Source organism: Cebus imitator, unplaced genomic scaffold (genome assembly GCF_001604975.1).
Source record: "Cebus imitator isolate Cc_AM_T3 unplaced genomic scaffold, Cebus_imitator-1.0 Scaffold280, whole genome shotgun sequence".
NCBI lineage: Eukaryota > Metazoa > Chordata > Mammalia > Primates > Cebidae > Cebus > Cebus imitator.
Window position 1 is genome coordinate 851,307 of NW_016107595.1, and position 16,866 is coordinate 868,172.

At 58.1% G+C, this 16,866-nt stretch overlaps 1 protein-coding gene across 1 annotated transcript in view; it reads left to right on the forward strand.

Annotated features, from left to right (window-relative positions):
* The window catches only part of SIN3B (SIN3 transcription regulator family member B), a 40,351-nt gene extending 27,230 nt beyond the window's left edge, over window positions 1-13,121 (forward strand). Inside the window, exons 8-16 of the mRNA XM_017501205.2 lie at window positions 75-313; window positions 950-1,133; window positions 3,724-4,339; window positions 5,162-5,331; window positions 9,012-9,185; window positions 9,398-9,490; window positions 10,326-10,420; window positions 10,987-11,194; window positions 11,298-13,121. Of these exons, the coding sequence (XP_017356694.1) occupies window positions 75-313; window positions 950-1,133; window positions 3,724-4,339; window positions 5,162-5,331; window positions 9,012-9,185; window positions 9,398-9,490; window positions 10,326-10,420; window positions 10,987-11,194; window positions 11,298-11,528 (2,010 nt within the window). The 3' untranslated portion in view covers window positions 11,529-13,121. The remainder of the gene's footprint in view (window positions 1-74; window positions 314-949; window positions 1,134-3,723; window positions 4,340-5,161; window positions 5,332-9,011; window positions 9,186-9,397; window positions 9,491-10,325; window positions 10,421-10,986; window positions 11,195-11,297) is intronic.
* The last annotated feature ends 3,745 nt before the right edge of the window (window positions 13,122-16,866 follow it).

Sequence of the window (16,866 nt, forward strand, 5' to 3'; positions counted from 1 at the left end):
TGAGGTCCCAGGACTCTCCCTGGGGCCTCTTGAGTTCCCCAGCAGCTGCCCCCTTCCTGCCTTCCTTTCCATAGTTAGATGTGGTCCTGGAGACCAACCTGGCCACGATCCGCGTGTTGGAAAGCGTGCAGAAGAAGCTCTCTCGGATGGCGCCGGAAGACCAGGAAAAGTTCCGGCTGGACGACTCCCTAGGGGGCACATCGGAGGTGATCCAGCGCCGTGCCATCCATCGCATCTATGGCGACAAGGCCCCAGAGATCATTGAGAGCCTCAAGAAGAACCCCGTCACCGCTGTCCCTGTTGTCCTGAAAAGGTGCCCTACAGCGTCTGGCCTTCCTTTCCCCACTGCGGGGAGCTCCTGGACTGCTCATTAGTGCTGTTTGTCAACAGGTGTCATCTCCAGTGGGGGTCTCTGAGGCCTAGGGCTGGCTTCCTCTATCTCCCACTCTCCCACTCCTGAGAGGAGAGCACTGTGACCCTCTAGGACTTTCCTTCTAGGACTTTCTTCCTTGTACATAATCACATCTAGACATGTAAATAACTGCTTTAAGAGTCAGATGCGACCGTTACACTGTGGCTGGCTTTTTATGTAATGCTGCATCTCAGATACCATCCCGTACAGGTATTAAGTGGCCACTTTAAGGAAGGTGCAGTGCTTGGCCCTGGGGTTACGCAGCTGAGTGAGGTAGACCCGGTCCCCCTCCTCGTGGGGATCCAGCAGCCATGTGGGGAGGCGGAGGAACTGGGAAGCCAGCCACATTGGTTCTGTGAGGCCATCACGCCTTCCCTCTGACACAGCACGGAGCCCACTGCACAGACTAAGCTGGGAGCTGGCTGGCCTGGGTCCTGGGCCCCCAGTCAAATCCCAGAGGAAGACAGGCCAGCCCCAGGGTGCTTTAGGGAGGATGGCCTGGTTTGTCCCTGGCGTTGACTCCTTTTTCCCCCGCAGGCTGAAGGCCAAGGAGGAGGAGTGGCGGGAGGCCCAGCAGGGGTTCAATAAGATCTGGCGGGAGCAGTATGAGAAGGCGTACCTCAAGTCCCTCGACCACCAGGCTGTGAACTTCAAGCAGAACGACACCAAGGCCCTGCGCTCCAAGAGCTTGCTCAACGAGATCGAGAGCGTCTATGACGAGGTATGGCCTTCCCTAACTCTGCTGGCCGGCTGGGCGGGGTCCTGGCTCTCCCAGCCGCTGGGTCCGTGCCTCTGTTTCCCTGGTGTTTAGGCAGAGTAGTAGCATCGCCCTTTCAGGACTGTGTCTAGGTGAGGGTTTGTGTCTCTGTGATGCTTAGCCTTCAGCCTGCCCTAGGAGAACCAGCAACTCTGCCGTTGTCTAGAGAAGTCTCCAACCCTCCCATGGGGCAGTGATGGTCTTTGGCGTAGGTGGCGAGTGGCAGCAGCCTTCATTTCTTTCTTGCTGACTGTGCCGGGCAGGGTGTTAGCACCCCCAGAAGGAGTAATATCTCATCTGACCTCACTTCTGAACCTGACTGTGCTGCGGCACTTTTCTGGTTTTACCAGTGGGGAAACTGAGGCACAAGAGGTTGCACTTGGCCGGGGCTGGTCATAGCGGGCCAGAGCTCTGAGTTGTCAGGTCCGAGGCTTTCCACTGCACATCCTCACTGCAGGCTCACGAGGCCTGAGTCACAGAACCAAGGCCAGCGGGGCCCTCGGGTTGCCAGGAGCTGGATCTGTTAGCAGCCATGCCTTCGGAGCCTGAGGTGGGAAGCTTGGCAGGGTGCTGGGTGTGGTGGCAGCCAGCTGTCAGGAAGGTCCTTGGTCGCTCTGAGAAGGTGGCTGGGGAGGGGCGGTGCTCCCTGGGCGGTGCCCAGATCACGGTGGAGGCTGCATTGTCAGCCTGGTGCCCACCTGGGCAGGGGCATCACCTCACCTGATTCGGTGTCTTCCTGCTGTTACTGCACAATGAATGGTAGCTCCTCCTTTTGCAACACAGAAACCGAAGCCACAGGAACCAGGCTGCTGAACTGAGGCCTCCCCCAGAGCCTGTGGGACTGTGGAGAACCCCTTCCCTTCCACCTCCGTCCCCGTGGGCCGCCCTCGCCACAGGCCCACCCCACAGCCACTCTGGCTTCCTCACTGTGGCCCTCCTGAGATCCTCAGCCCCGAGATCCTGCATAGGTTCTGTGAGTCTGTGGCATCTGCAAAGTGCAGGTGATGAAGTGGCCCTGGAAACCCACTGATGCGACCCCAAGTTCCTCAGTCCCTCCCTGGGGCTGATGAGGGCAGGGGCACTGAGGTTGGCCTCCTGGCCTGGTGGGTCTCTGCACATGCAGGTCCTTGTTGCATTCCAAAGTCAGACCCCCATTCCATCACGCAGTTTACAAAGCACGGTTATGGACCAGACATGGGGACCCTGCCTCGGAGGGGACTGTAAAGGAATTTTGCAAGTGTTTATGGCATAAATGAGACCCGGTGGACTTAGGAAGCAGTCAGAGGGCAGAGGTCCCACTGAAGAGCCCAGAGCGGAGCTGAGTGTGCAGACTCCTAGGAACCAGCCCAGCGTGCTTGGCACCACCAGCCTCTACGCTGCCCTGCAGGGGAGGAGGAAGGGAAGCCTCAGGCTGTTTGGTGACCCGGTGCTGCCCTCAGGAGCTCCCTGTGGCAGAGACAGCATCCACACTCACTTTCCTCAAGAGCCCCGGTGCGTCTGCCTCCCTGCCTGGTGCTGAGGGGTTGGGGCCGCCCAGCACAGTGGCATGGCAGGCTGGAGGAAGGAGTGATTGTCTTCCGCTGTGAGGGAATGAAAGTCATGATTTGGATAAAGACCAAGGGGAGAGGTGAGCCTGAGGGAGGGGTGAGCCTGAGATGGGGTTTTCTAGGGAGTGGCAGCAGGCAGGCATGTGCAAAGGCCCTGCACATGCCAGAGGAGCTCGACGCCCCGAACATGGCAGGAAGGAGCCTGGGGGCTGCAAGGCCAGAGGAGCTGTGGAGGGGCGTGCCAGGGCCCAGCGTCTTCTGAGAAGCCTGGGGACCATTCGTCAGGGTGAACTTGCTCCTGTTGGCCAAATGCCCAGGACCCAGTGAGGAGAGCAGTTGGAGCAGGCTGGTGGGAGCTGGTGGGAGGGCTGGTGACGTGATGGTGGTATCGAGCACATGCAGGGGCTGGCGGGTGACAGCAGTGGAGACGGGCTTGGTGACGATGGGCATGTGGGGCTTCAGATGTGAGAGCCACAGACCTCCCGGGGAGTAGATGGGGGGCAGAGGCAGAGAGGTCGAGGCTCACCCTGCACCACCTCGACCTCATCAACAGCGTGGTGTGGGCAGCCATGGTCAGGCTGGAATCAGGCGCTGCCGTTGCTGTCAGTAGTAGGAGGTCGGCCTCAGAGGCTTCTCCGTGCTGAGCCATGGGGCCCTGATCTGTCCTGGAGCTGGGCTGAGTGACAGACCCAGGCTTGACGCTGCCAGACCCCCTGTGACCTCCCCACTCCCATCTGAGAATCCTCCTCTTTGCCTGGCGTCCCGGGATGACTTGGGTCTGCCTTGCTTTCGGAGAGGGGACCAGGAGCACGCAGCAGTGCACAAGAGGCTGAGGCAAGCGCCCCGCGCCCCCAGGCCCTGCTGCCTCACTGACGCTGCTCACTCACCCCTCTCTGGGCAGTGCTCATCCACCTTGGTGGCCCAGCTCACAGCACCTCACGAAGGGCGTGGGGGGTCCTCTGGGTGCTCGGTGGCTTCCTGCCTAATGGCCGTCCTGTCCCCCACAGCACCAGGAGCAGCACTCGGAGGCCCGCAGTGCCCCCTCCAGCGAGCCGCACCTCATCTTCGTGTACGAGGACCGGCAGATCCTGGAGGATGCAGCAGCGCTCATCAGCTACTACGTGAAGCGGCAGCCGGCCATCCAGAAGGAGGACCAGGGCACCATCCACCAGCTGTTGCACCAGTTCGTGCCCAGCCTCTTCTTCTCCCAGCAGCTGGACCTGGGCGCCTCCGAGGAGTCAGCTGACGAGGACCGGGACAGCTCCCAGGGGCAGAGCACAGACCCCAGTGAACGGAAGAAGCCTGCGCCAGGACCGCACAGCAGCCCCCCGGAGGAGAAGGGGGCCTTCGGGGATGCCCCGGCCACCGAGCAGCCGCCCCCGCCGCCCCCACCTCCGCACAAGGCCCTGGATGACGTCTATAGCCTCTTCTTCGCCAACAACAACTGGTACTTCTTTCTGCGCCTGCACCAGACCCTGTGCTCCAGGCTGCTGAAGATCTACCGCCAGGCGCAGAAGCAGCTCCTGGAGTATCGGACCGAGAAGGAGCGGGAGAAGCTGCTCTGCGAGGGCCGCAGAGAAAAGGGCAGCGACCCCGCCATGGAGCTGCGGCTGAAGCAGCCCAGTAAGGCCCTATGGCCTGCCGGGAGGCCCTGAGGGGTTCCTGGGGTTCGGGGTCACAGCTCATCATCCCACACATCCTGTTTCTTTCTGGCTTTTCGCGTTAAGAACTCTGTGATTTCAAGTGGGAAATTGCAAACAGGAAGCTGCCAGCATCAGACAGCTCTTGTATACCCCTTGCCCAGGCTCCTGTCCTGGGTGTAGCACCCTCTCCTGACCAGGGAAGCGGTGTTTCTCACAGGCCTTCCCGTGGAGCCGTCACGGCCAAGCTCCACAGCGCCCTTTTTCTTTTTTTTCTTTTTTTGAGATGGAGTCTTGCTCTGTTTCCCAAGCTGGAGTATGGTAGCGTGCTGTCAGCTCACTGCAACCTCACCTCCCAGGTTCAAGCAATTCTCCTGCCTAGCCTCCAAAGTAGCTGGAATTACAGGCGTGTGCCACCACACCCAGCCAATTTTTTGTATTTTTAATAGAGACAGGATTTCACCATGTTGGCCAGGCTGGTCTCGAAGTCCTAACCTCAGGTGATCCACGTGCCTTGGCCTTCCAAAGTGCTGGGATTACAGGCATGAGCCACCATGCCTGGCCTCCACAGCACTTTCACTGCCATCCCTGGGTTGCCAGTCAGATTAGACAGCCTCAGGGAGGCTGGTGGTGAACGCCCGTTACTCGGATTTCCTGCTGATGCCCAGACTCGCCCCAGCGGTGGCGGGTGAAGGTTGCCGGGCCCCACGGGGGCATTTGTTGGGGCACTATGGTGCTAGAGCTTGGCCTGCATGGCTTCTTGTCCCTCCGGGAGGCATGTGGATGAAGCTGTGTGTCTCCACAGGTGAAGTGGAGCTAGAGGAGTACTACCCGGCCTTCCTGGACATGGTACGGAGCCTGCTGGAGGGCAGCATTGACCCCACACAGTACGAGGACACCCTGCGTGAGATGTTCACCATCCATGCCTACGTGGGCTTCACCATGGACAAGCTGGTGCAGAACATCGCGCGGCAGGTGAGCCGGGGTGGGCCGACACTTAGGACCCTGCACATGGCCCTGCCATCATTTCACTCCCTTGCCGGGAGAGAGCCCGTGGTCGACAGCAAACCTATCTTGATTTCTTCTTAATTGAGACAAAATTCTCATAATGTAAAATGAACCATTTTGAAGTGTCCAGTTTGGTAACATTTAGTACATTCACAATATTGTGCAGCCTCCACCTCTGTCTAGTTCCCGAACATTTCATCTTTCCCAGAGGCGACCCAGTCCCCAGCAGCCACTCCCCTTTCCCCCACCCCGAGCCCCCGACATCCAGTAATCTGCTTTCTGCCTCTGGGCTTCCCGCACGCTGCGTTCATTCCTTTTTATGGCTCTGTGATACTCCATTGCATGGCTGGCTGCATTTCGTTTCTCCATCTCTTGGTGGCCATCTGGCCTATGGCTGCCTACAGAGATGGCGAACAGTGCTGCTCTGAACATTTGTGTACACGTTTTTCTGAGTGTCTGTTGACAAACCTTTTTTGAGGGTAAATCGACAACATGGAAAAAACCTTAACCCACTTATCCTGGGGGAGGGTGGGAATAGCACTGCTCACCAGCGTTGGTTTTAGTAGTAGCAAAAACCAGTCCCCGCTGAATGTCACCGCAAGGAAACCAGTCACCTAAATAGAAAAAGCAGAAGTCCCAGACGAGCTGGGTGTGGTTCCAGGACATGGGTCCTGCCTGGTTTCTGCCAGAAGCATTGTTCTGGTGACCTCTGTTTCCTGGTCACCAAGTAAGGCTATTCATCATAAAGTGGAAAAAAAACTGGAAAAAAACTAATACCATTACTCTCCCACTCAGACACAGTCATGAGAAGCATTTCACACAAGATGTTTCCTTCCAGGTTTTAAAGACTGCTTATGGAACTAAAAACCACACGCAGAAAAGTCCCCAGATCTGAAGGGGGCAGATGGATGGGCTTTCATCAACAGAACCCCTGCCCCTATGTCCCCACCCAGCCACCTGCCACCTGTGGACACCAACAACCCTGATTTTTTTTGGAGACGGAGTCTTGCTCTGTCGCTAGGCTGGAGTGCAGTGGCGCAATCTCCGCTCACAGCAACCTCCACCTCCTTGGTTCAAGCGATGCTGTTGCCTCAGCCTCCTGAGTAGCTGAGATTACAGGTGTGTGCCACCACGCTTGGCTAATTTTTGTGTTTTTAGTAGAGATGAGATTTCGCCATGTTGGCCAGGCTGGTTTTGAACTGACCTCAGGTGATCCTCCTGTCTTAGCCTCCCAAAGTACTGGGATTACAGGCATGAGCCACCGCACCCGGCATCACAACCCTGATTTCTGCACAGAGGTAGATCCCTGGTCTTGAAGCACACAGTGCCCAGCTGCATCCTGGGAGTATCATTCTATGAGATTCCTGTGTTGAGATGAACTGGCCAAGGATTCCCAGGAATGATTCCCATTCTGTCTCTGGCCACAGGACTTAGAGAAACCCACAGCTGCGTTCTGATACCTTCGCTTCAGCCCCCTCCACTTTCCCTCTGTGTGCCCAAAATCGGTCCCTGCCCATCACCATCCACAGCAGTGGCCACTTCCGGTTGAAGGAGACGTGCACGGGGCAGCCTGGAGAGAGGACACCCAGGGCTCAGCACATGGTGTCAGGGCAACGGTGTAGGGGTGCCAGAGGGCTGGCACTCTGTTCCCCAGGCTGGGCACCCCTGATGGGCCACGGGTTCAGGGACAGCAGCTTTGCTGTGGCACCAGGAGATTGGACCAGATGGTTTATGGAAAGCATTGATTAATGCTTTGCGAAATCCTCCCCTTCCGTAAACCTCTTCTCTAGAACCTGTTAAAAAGCAATGAAAATGGGGCTGGCTGTCTGGAGCTGTCGTCAGGGTCTCATGCTGCCCTACTGTCCCATCTGTGGTCACACCACACCCCAGGTGCTCACTGCAGGCCCCGCCACGCTCTTCCTAACCTGCCTTGAGACCATGTCTGGACTCTGCCTCACTTTTTCTTAAAAATCAGCATTGCTGTTTTTTTTAGCAGTAGCAGCTGGCATTCAGTGGGTACCTGCTGTGTGCCAGTTACTGTCTGAAACCTGTGCATGCCAAGGTGTTAATTGTATCCATTCAACAAAGCTGCACATGGAACCTGCAGGGAGTGTGGTCCTGACCAGGGCCCAGGCTGTGCAGGCGGGCTCACACCAGCCCTGTCTGCCCCACAGCCCCTGCTGTCTCCATCACTTTCTCCTTGAGTGTAGAGGTAAAAGGAGTGACAGTGTGTTTACAGCCAGGCGTTCAGGGAAAGGATGGCCTGCACTCACGCCACCTTCACATCATTCCTTGGTTTGCTTTGGCACATTTTTGTCCATGTCTTCTCCATGTGTTTCTTATACCCAGGGAGGGTTTGCTGGTCTGGTCTGATCTGGTCTGGTTTTGGTCTGGTTTGGTCTGGCCTGGTCTGGTCTGGTCTGTTTGGTCTGATGTGGTCTGGCCTGGTCTGGCCTGGTCTGGTCTGGTCTGGCCTGGCCTGGCCTGGCCTGGTCTGTTAGGTCTGGCCGGGCCTGGTCTGTTCGGTCTGGCCTGGCCTGGTCTGGTCTGTTTGGTCCGATATGGTCTCTTTGGTCTGGCCTGGTCTGGTGTGGTCTGGCCTGATCTGGCATGGTCTGGCCTGGTCTATTTGGTCTGGTCTGGTCTGACCTGGCCTGGTCTGGCGTGGTCTGGTGTGGTCTGGTCTGGCCTGGCCTGGTCTGTTTGGTCTGGTCTATTTAGTCTGGCCTGGCCTGGCCTGGCCTATTTGGTCTGGTCTGGTCTGGCCTGTTTGGTCTGATCTGATCTGCCTGGCCTGGTCTGTTTGGTCTGGCCTGGCCTGGCCTGGTCTGGCGTGGTCTGGCCTGGCCTGGTCTAATCTGGTCTGATCTGGTCTGGCCTGGTCTGGTCTGTTTGGTCTGGCGTGGTCTGGCCTGGCCTGGCCTGGCCTGTCTAGTCTAATCTGGTCTGGTCTGTTTGGTCTGGTCTGGTCTGTTTGGTCTGGTCTGGTCTGGTCTGTTTGGTCTGGCCTGGTCTGGCCTGGCCTGGTCTGGCCTGACCGGGCCTGGTCTAGCCTGGCCTGGTCTGGTCTGTTTGGTCTGGTCAGGTCTGTTTGGTCTGGCCTGGCCTGGTCTGGCCTGTTTGGTCTGGTCTGGCCTGGCCTGGTCTGGTCTGTTAGGTCTGGCCGGGCCTGGCCTGTTTGGTCTGGCGTGGTCTGGTCTGTTTGGACTGATCTGGTCTGGCCTGGCCTGGCTTGGCTGGGTCTGGTCTGTTTGGACTGATCTGGCCTGGCCTGGCTGGGTCTGGTCTGTTTGGACTGATCTGGCCTGGCCGGGTCTGGTCTGTTTGGTCTGGTCTGTTTGATCTGGTCTCGTCTGGTCTGTTTGGTCTGGCCTGGTCTGTTTGGTCTGGCCTGGCCTGTTTGGTCTGGCCTGGCCTGTCTGTTCTGGTCTGGCGTGGTCTGGTCTGGCCTGGCCCGGTCTATTTGGTCTGGTCTTTTTGGTCTGGCCTGGCCTAGCCTGCACACAGCCTGTCAGGATCCTGGTCTTCATCCCGTGCCACACATTCTCCATCCTGAGGTTTCTGACCTTTGCCGACTCCCTCTGTGGGTGAGGTGGGGCTCCTGCAGGAGGCGGGGTAGCAGCACTACCTACTCTCCCTTCCACCAGCTGCACCACCTCGTGAGTGACGACGTCTGCCTGAAGGTGGTGGAGCTCTACCTGAATGAGAAGAAGCGGGGCGCTGCTGGCGGGAACCTGTCTTCCCGCTGCGTCCGCGCCGCCAGGGAGACCAGCTACCAGTGGAAGGCTGAGCGCTGCATGGCCGATGAGAACTGCTTCAAGGTGAGAGGCGGCCCAGGGCTGGGAACAGGTGGGGAGGTCTGGCCACTCACTGGGCTCTGGACTTGGGCCTTCGGCTGCAACACCAGCCCTGCAGCAGAGCCCGTGAGGTGGCTTTGACCTGCAGGAAGCATCAGGGCTTTGGGAGGGTGGCAGAGGTGGTGGTGCCACCGCGCTGTCCCAGCAGTCAGGCTGTCGGCATCCCTGCTCCCCAGGTGATGTTTCTGCAGCGCAAAGGGCAGGTGATCATGACCATCGAGCTCCTGGACACCGAGGAGGCCCAGACGGAAGACCCTGTGGAGGTCCAGGTGAGGCCCTGGTCCCAGTCCATGCCACACACACCAGGGAGTGCCCGAGGGCAGTTTCATGGTGCTCCCACCAGGCAAGTGCGGGCCACAAAGCATCCACCCAGAGAGCCTCCTTCTGCAGGCCGTGGGTGCCCCTTGAGGCCTGGTGGGTGGGGCTGTCTTCCCTCCCTGCTCCCCCACCGGCCTTTCTTCTGTGCCCACTCTCCAAAGAGCAGACCACCCCTCCCAAGCCAGCAGGTGGGTCCCAGGGCAGGAGCGGAGCCAGGTTGCCTCTCCCTGGCCCCTGGCTCCCACTGCAGGGGGTCCCTGCAGCTGTGACCTCTGAGCCCCACGTCAGGGCCAAATCCTGATCCCAGTCCCCAGCAGATGAGCTGCCAGCCCTCCGTTCCCAGTCACAGTTTCCACGGGGACAGATGTTTCCTGCTCACCTCCCGCATCCTGGTGGGAGGATGGCGTCGACCTGTGTGTTCCCATCACTCAGCTGTGGTGACTGCATTCATTTCCTGGGGGTCAGCAGTCCACAACAGTGTAGGCCAGGCCATGCTCCCGCTAAAGGTCTAGTGGTGGATCTTTCCTGCTCTTCCAGCTTCTGGGGGCTTCTGGCGTGCCTGAGCTGGGGCCTGGTTGTGCAAGTCCCACTTGGTCCTCTCTCGAGAGCTACAGTCTGGAGGTTCTCCGTCAGGGATCAGAGCCCTCCACAGCGGCCCTCCTCATGTTCTGGGAGTTTGTGGGGTTAGGCACAGAACCCCTGTGAGCCACTGCTCTCAGGGTTCAGAGTGAGAGGGACCATGGTCATGCTGTAGGGGCATCACGGGCTCTCTCTCCCTCTCCCCAGCACCTGGCTCGGTACGTGGAGCAGTACGTGGGGACCGAGGGCGTGTCCAGCTCACCCACTGAGGGCTTCCTCCTGAAACCCGTGTTCCTGCAGAGGTGAGAGGCCCCGAGACACATGCTCAGTTCCTTCCAGTGAGCCTAGGGCGTGTCCCCTTTGTCCTGACGTGGGCTGGACCGTGGCACATTCTGTGCCTGGGAGCACTTACTAGATACCTGCTGTGTGCTAAGGCGTGGCCCTGCCCTTTTGAGGCTTGTGGTCTCCACCAGAGGGATCAGTAACCCCAGGATGGTGAGGGGATAAGGGGCCAGGTCCAACCCCATGGGGAGTCTAGTGGATGGAGTCAGCACCCGGCCTGGAGGGAGATGCTGCGAGAGCTGGCGGGCCAGACCCGAGGTGGATGGCTATGGCAGGACCCTGGAGCACCTCCCGTTGGGCTAGGATGACACCTCTGGGACTAGTAGGGGCTGCTGGTGGATGTTCAGATCTGGGGACGTTTCTTGTTGCTTCCATTTGCTTTTTCGTGGACCCCCGGGAGGTAGCACATCTTCTGGTGGCCCCAGGCCCGGGGGCTCCCCAGCCTGCAAATCCTCCTCCCCTTCCCAGAGGCCCTTGGCCCACAATGCCGAGAGCCAAGGTCCACCCTACCTCATCTCACCCCCAGGAACCTCAAGAAGTTCCGCCGCCGATGGCAGAGCGAGCAGGCACGGGCCCTGCGCGGCGAGGCCAGGAGCTCCTGGAAGCGGCTGGTGGGCGTGGAGAGCGCCTGCGACGTGGACTGCCGCTTCAAGCTCAGCACCCACAAGATGGTGTTCATCGTGAACTCCGAGGACTACATGTACCGCCGCGGGACCCTCTGCCGGGCCAAGCAGGTGCCGGGGGAGGCTGGGGCTGCCTTGACACCCCCTCCTCACCCCACGTCCTGGGGCCCGGGGTCCAGCCCTCCACCGCCCTGACACCCCACCTCTCCAACAGGTGCAGCCCCTGGTCCTGCTCCGCCACCACCAGCACTTTGAGGAGTGGCATAGCCGCTGGCTGGAGGACAACGTGACAGTGGAGGCAGCGAGCCTGGTGCAGGACTGGCTGATGGGTGAGGAGGACGAGGACATGGTGCCCTGCAAGACGCTGTGTGAGACGGTGCACGTGCACGGCCTGCCCGTGACCCGCTACCATGTGCAGTACAGCCGCCGCCCAGCCTCGCCCTGACCCGCCCTCCTGGGCACTGGGCAGGTGCCTCACAGAGCACAGACATGGCCTCAGCTTTGGTCACATGGGGGCCGTTTTCTTAACCAACCTGAGAGGGATCTCCCAGCGCTGCAGCTGCCGGGACGCCACCCCCGTGGCTCCCGGTCTCCTGTGGGCCTGTCGTGTGCCAAACCTGAGCTACCTGCACCTGAGCCCTGGGGCTCAGCCCCAGCACGGGCAGGTGGATGGGCTGGCCAAGGAAGAAGCAATCACGTTTGTGCCCCTGTCCATCATGTGCCAAATCCCTGGCAGGCGGGCAGCTCCTGCCCCACGTTCATACTGTGTCTTGAAAAAGTCACAGGTGGCAGGCCTCCTGAGGCCCACACTTGGGAGGGGCTTCATGTCCAGGGGACCCTGACAAGGAAGGAGTTGAGCCCTGGGTAGGCTCGCTTGAAAAGTGAGTTCTTCCAGAATATTCTCAGAGCTGCCAGAAATGTCACTCGAGGGTTTGGGCATCAGCTCTGCCCAGCTGATATTCAGGCCCTCAGTCACTTCGGAAGTGAAGAAAGAACCCTTCAGCCAAACCTTTGGGATCCCACTTTGAAGTCAACACCTGGATCAAGCAGGCAGTGCCCCAGGAGACCCTGCTCTGGATAAAAGACACCCAACTCCAGCAGCCGGACTCTGGGCCCATGAGGGGAGGGACCCCAGCCAGCGTTCCCACAGAGTTGGCACCACCCGCTGTGGGGCAGTGGGCACACTTGTGTACCTGCAGTGGGCATTGTAGGCGTATGTGTATACACGCACAGATATTTATTCCTTTCGCTCTTAGTGGTTATAATTTCTGCATCAGCCAAGTCCCGTGGCTCCTTGGGGGCGAGATCTGCCTTTGTGGAATTCCGAGAGCTGCCCTGACAGCCCCATCCACCGGCCCACCCCGGGACCCCTGGGACCACTCCAGGGATCATTGTTGGCCTTTAGTGAGGGGCTGAGGCGACTGTCCCTTGGAGGCATCCAAGGCTTTCTGTGCCAAGAATCCTAAGTGACTGGGGCTGGGGACCAGTTCTCCAGGCCCGTCTCCCCGCCCGGCACCCCCCCACCCATGAGAGCCCCTGTCCCTGGCCCCTGCACACTAGTGGGTCCCAAATAACCGCTACCCTCGCCATCCTGCAACAGCTGGAATCAAGGTTCCAGGAAGTGGAGATGCGTTTCTAGAAGTTCTCTGTGGAACCTGGAGGCTCTTGATGCCTTTGACTCCAAGCTGGGCGGTTCCAAGGCCAACCTGTCCTGGGATCCCTGCCTTCCTTCCCCCCCTCCCCCAGTGTCACGCAGGCACTTTGTACGCGCCCCAGTTTTCTAAGAAGGGAACTTACCATCAGGATTCCTGCCCCAGGCCAGCGGCCTTCTCAGGCAAAGCCATGTGGGCCCTGGGTGCAGCTGGAGACCCCACTGGGCCACCCTCTCAGTATCCCCACCCCGCATGCTTCTAGGGAGCGCCTCTTTTCCGTTCTTGAGGACTTTGTTCTGGGGCTTGTCCTTCCTTTGCAGCTGTTTTGAATGTAGTTTTCCTTTTCTATTTATTTGCACATTAAAGTTAAAAATGAAATATTGACATCAGCCTTGAGGGTCTGTTGGTCTCTTCCTGCGGGAGCCTTGCTGACTTCCCACTGCCAGGCTAGACCCACGGGGCAAGGGGCAGCCGGATGTGCCCACCTGGGCCCAGGGGAGTCGAAGTCCTCCTGGAATGGCAGAGCTGGGTTCCACCGAGATCATCTCACACCCTGCACCTGCCCCACCACCACATCGGAGTGCCTTCTAGAATATTCTTTCCCAACTCTGTTTGCACATTTAGTGGGGATTAGAAGTGTCTCTTTCGACCAAGTGTCTTGTGTGCAGAACCCCCACCCCCACCAGAGGGTCAGGGCTCCGGGCTAGTATGGCAAGCCAGGCTGGAGACCACCCCATTTCCTTCTGCCTCGATCACACAGCTCGGGATGCCCAGGGTCCCCTCTGAGCCCCCAGACTGGCTTCCTTGGTCAGAAGTGCAGCAGGGCCTGGGAAGGGCTGAGCTGGTCTCCGGAGAGAGAATGAAGAACAGGTCTTTGAGGGGGCCTCGCCCCGAGGGTTCCCCTGCCCTCAAGTAGGCAGGGCCTGTGGCCTGGAGAAGGTGGTATGACATGAGATGAGAGGTCCCTCGCTGGCCCTGAAGACATCTCCACTGTGCTTGGGAGGGGACCCCATGGCAGGGGACAGAGAGTAGCCTCCAAGAGCCAAGAGTGGAATCTCAGAGCCGCCGCCACCACCACCAGGACCCAAATTCTGCCAGTCCATGTGAGCACAGGAAAGGCCCCCAAGCAGCAGATAAGGACACAGCCCAGCTCACATGTTGATCACAGCCTCATCTGACCCTGAATCAAGGACCCAGCCGGCCAGGCCAGACCCCCAACCCACGGAAACGCGAGGTCATCGAGGCGTGTGGCTGTGAGCCACATTCATTAGTGAGAACAGCAGCATTAATAAAGGTGCTGCCTGTCCAGCACCTTCCCTTCCACCTCCTTCAAGTACAGGGAGGTGGCTGAGGGTCTCAGGAACCCCTACATGTGATACTGACAGAGGGCGCTAGGACCGGGGCTTCCAGTGGGGCCCCATGAATATTTATTCCATTGCTGCTGAGGGCTTTGTCTCGCTGGGTTTTTCAGCCTATAACCAGTGTTTCACGCCTGATGTCATCATTCGCCGAGAATGAGGCTGACTACTCCAAACAGCAAATTCAATACCATCCAGCAGTCACATTCCTTTCTATTTGCCCAAGGGAACTGAAAACTTGCGCCCACACAAAAACCTGCACACGGATATATGCAGCCTCATTCACCACTGCCCAAACTCAGACACAACTAAGACATCCTTCAATGGGAACGGATAAACCATGTCACCTTCAGACAACAGGATATAAGAGGGAACGGGCTACGAAGCTACAAAGACATGAAGGAGCCAGGTGCGGCGGCCCACACCTATAATCCCAGCACTTTGGGAGACCAAGGTGGGAGGATCACTGAGGTCAGGAGTTCGAGACCAGCCTGGCCAACATGGTGAAACTCCATCTCTACTGAAAATATTAAAACCAGCCAGGCATGGTGGCGTGTGCCTATAATCCCAGCTACTCCAGAGGCTGAGGCAGGAGAATTGCTTGAACCTAGGCGGCAGAGACTGCAGTGAGCCGAGATTGTGCCATTGCTTTCCAGCCTGGGTGACAGGGCGAGACTATCTCAAAAAATAAAAGACACAAAGGGGCCTCAAATGCATCTAAGTGAAAGAAGCTGGTCAGGAAAGGCTGCACACTGCGTGATTCCAACTACAGAACACTCTGGAAAAGGCAAAAGTATACAGGCAGTGAAAAGATCAGTGTTTGCCAGGGGGCAGACAGGAGGAAGGAATCCGTACGTGGAGCTGGGAGGATTTTTAGGGCGGGGACACGACTCTGTGCGACACTATGATCAGTGGTGGACATGTCATGACATGTTTGTCCAAAACCATAGTGCCAAGAGTGAACCCCCATGGAAACTCAGGGTTCTAGAACACAGAGCGGTGTCCACACAGCTTTATCCGTTGCAACAAAGACACCGCTTTTGATTAAGGACATAGCGGGGGAGGGTACATGTGTGGGGCGGGATTACATGGCGACTCTGTACCTTCCGCTGAAGTTTGCTGTGAACGTAAAACGGCTCTAAAAAATAACATTTTTTATTTATTGTTATTTTTCTTGGATGGAGTCTCGCTCTGTCACCAGGCTGGAGTGCAGTGGCACAATCTCAGCTCACTGCAACTTCTGCCTCCTGGGTTCAAGCAATTCTCCTGCTTCAGCCTCCCAAGTAGCTAGGACCACAGGCACGTGCCACCAGGCCAAGCTAATTTTTCTATTTTTAGTAGAGACAGGGTTTCACCATGTTGGCCAGGCTGGTCTCTATCTCTTGACCTGGTGATCCACTCGCCTTGGACTCCCAAAGTGCTGGGATTATAGGAGCCACCGCGCCCGGCCAAAAAAAAAAGGCAACTTGACCCAAAGTCGGTCTCAAGAGGCTAGGGGCTGGGGGACAGAACGGGCCAGGCAGGAACCTGTAGGGGCAGGTACAGGCTGAGGTCTCGGGAATATGTCTGTGCCTCTGTGGCTTCCCTTCTGGGGACCTTTGCTACCTGGGCTGGCTCCTGGGCTCGGCTTAGTTTTCAGACTCTGCCCCTCCCCAAGTTTGGCCAGTCCTTTCTCTCTGTGGCTCCCAGCGTGTAGGTTCAGCCGTTGGCACCGTGGATCAAACCAACCCTGATATGGGGCCCTGGAGAGGAAGCGTGGGGAATCCTGGGTCAGACAGGCAGAACCCCAAGCGCTGCTTCCGCCATGGCTGTCTGTGCGACCCTGGGAGCGACTGTCCATACTGGTGAGACAGGGTCATGGCACCCGCCTCTCAGGCCAGTTAATGGGTTAATGTCCCTGCCCCGCCAGGGAATGACAGGAGGTGTCGCTGTGTTTGTGGGTGCCCATGTGCCTTCTAACTTGTTTGCTGACCCGGACCTTTTGCTGGAGGCAGTAAAGGCAGGAGAAAGCGGAGGCCACACCCAGGAGCTTCCGGGGACCCGAGGAGTCGGAGGACAGGGAAATCCAGGACACGCCACTGACTCACGCCTGTTTGCCATTTTTTCCCCATTTAAAAATGTGATTTAAAGGGTCAGGTGTGGTGGCTCCCACCTGTAATCCCAGCACTTTGGGAGGCCGAGGCGGGCAGATCACTTGAGGTCAAGGGTTCAAGATGGTGAAACCCCACCTCTATGAAAAATACAAAAATTAGCCGGGCATAGTAGCACGCATCTGTAATCCCAGCACCATAGAGGTTGTTGGTGCTTAAATTGTCACATCCCTCGCCCCAACGACTGGGCTAGCCTTTCCTTAAATCAGTGGTAAATCCGGAAGAATCATCCTGTTAACCTACTTGCCCACCTTTACTGTCATCCCATAACCTTCCCCATGCCCTTAAATAAGGCACTATACCAGGAGACTTACACCCGTACAGCCATACACCGCCTACACGTCTACACCCCCTACACCACCTACATGTCTACACCCCCTACACGCCTACACCCCCTACACTGCCTATACCATCTACACCGCATACACCTACACCCCCTATACCGCCTACACAGCATATACCTCCTACTCCGCCTACACCCCCAACACCCCCTACTCCACCTACTCCTACTCCCCACACCCCCACACCTGCTACTCTGCTTACACCCCCTACTCCACCTATACCCCCTACTGCCCCTACTCCCGACACCCCCTACTCCACCTACTCCTACACCCCCACACCCC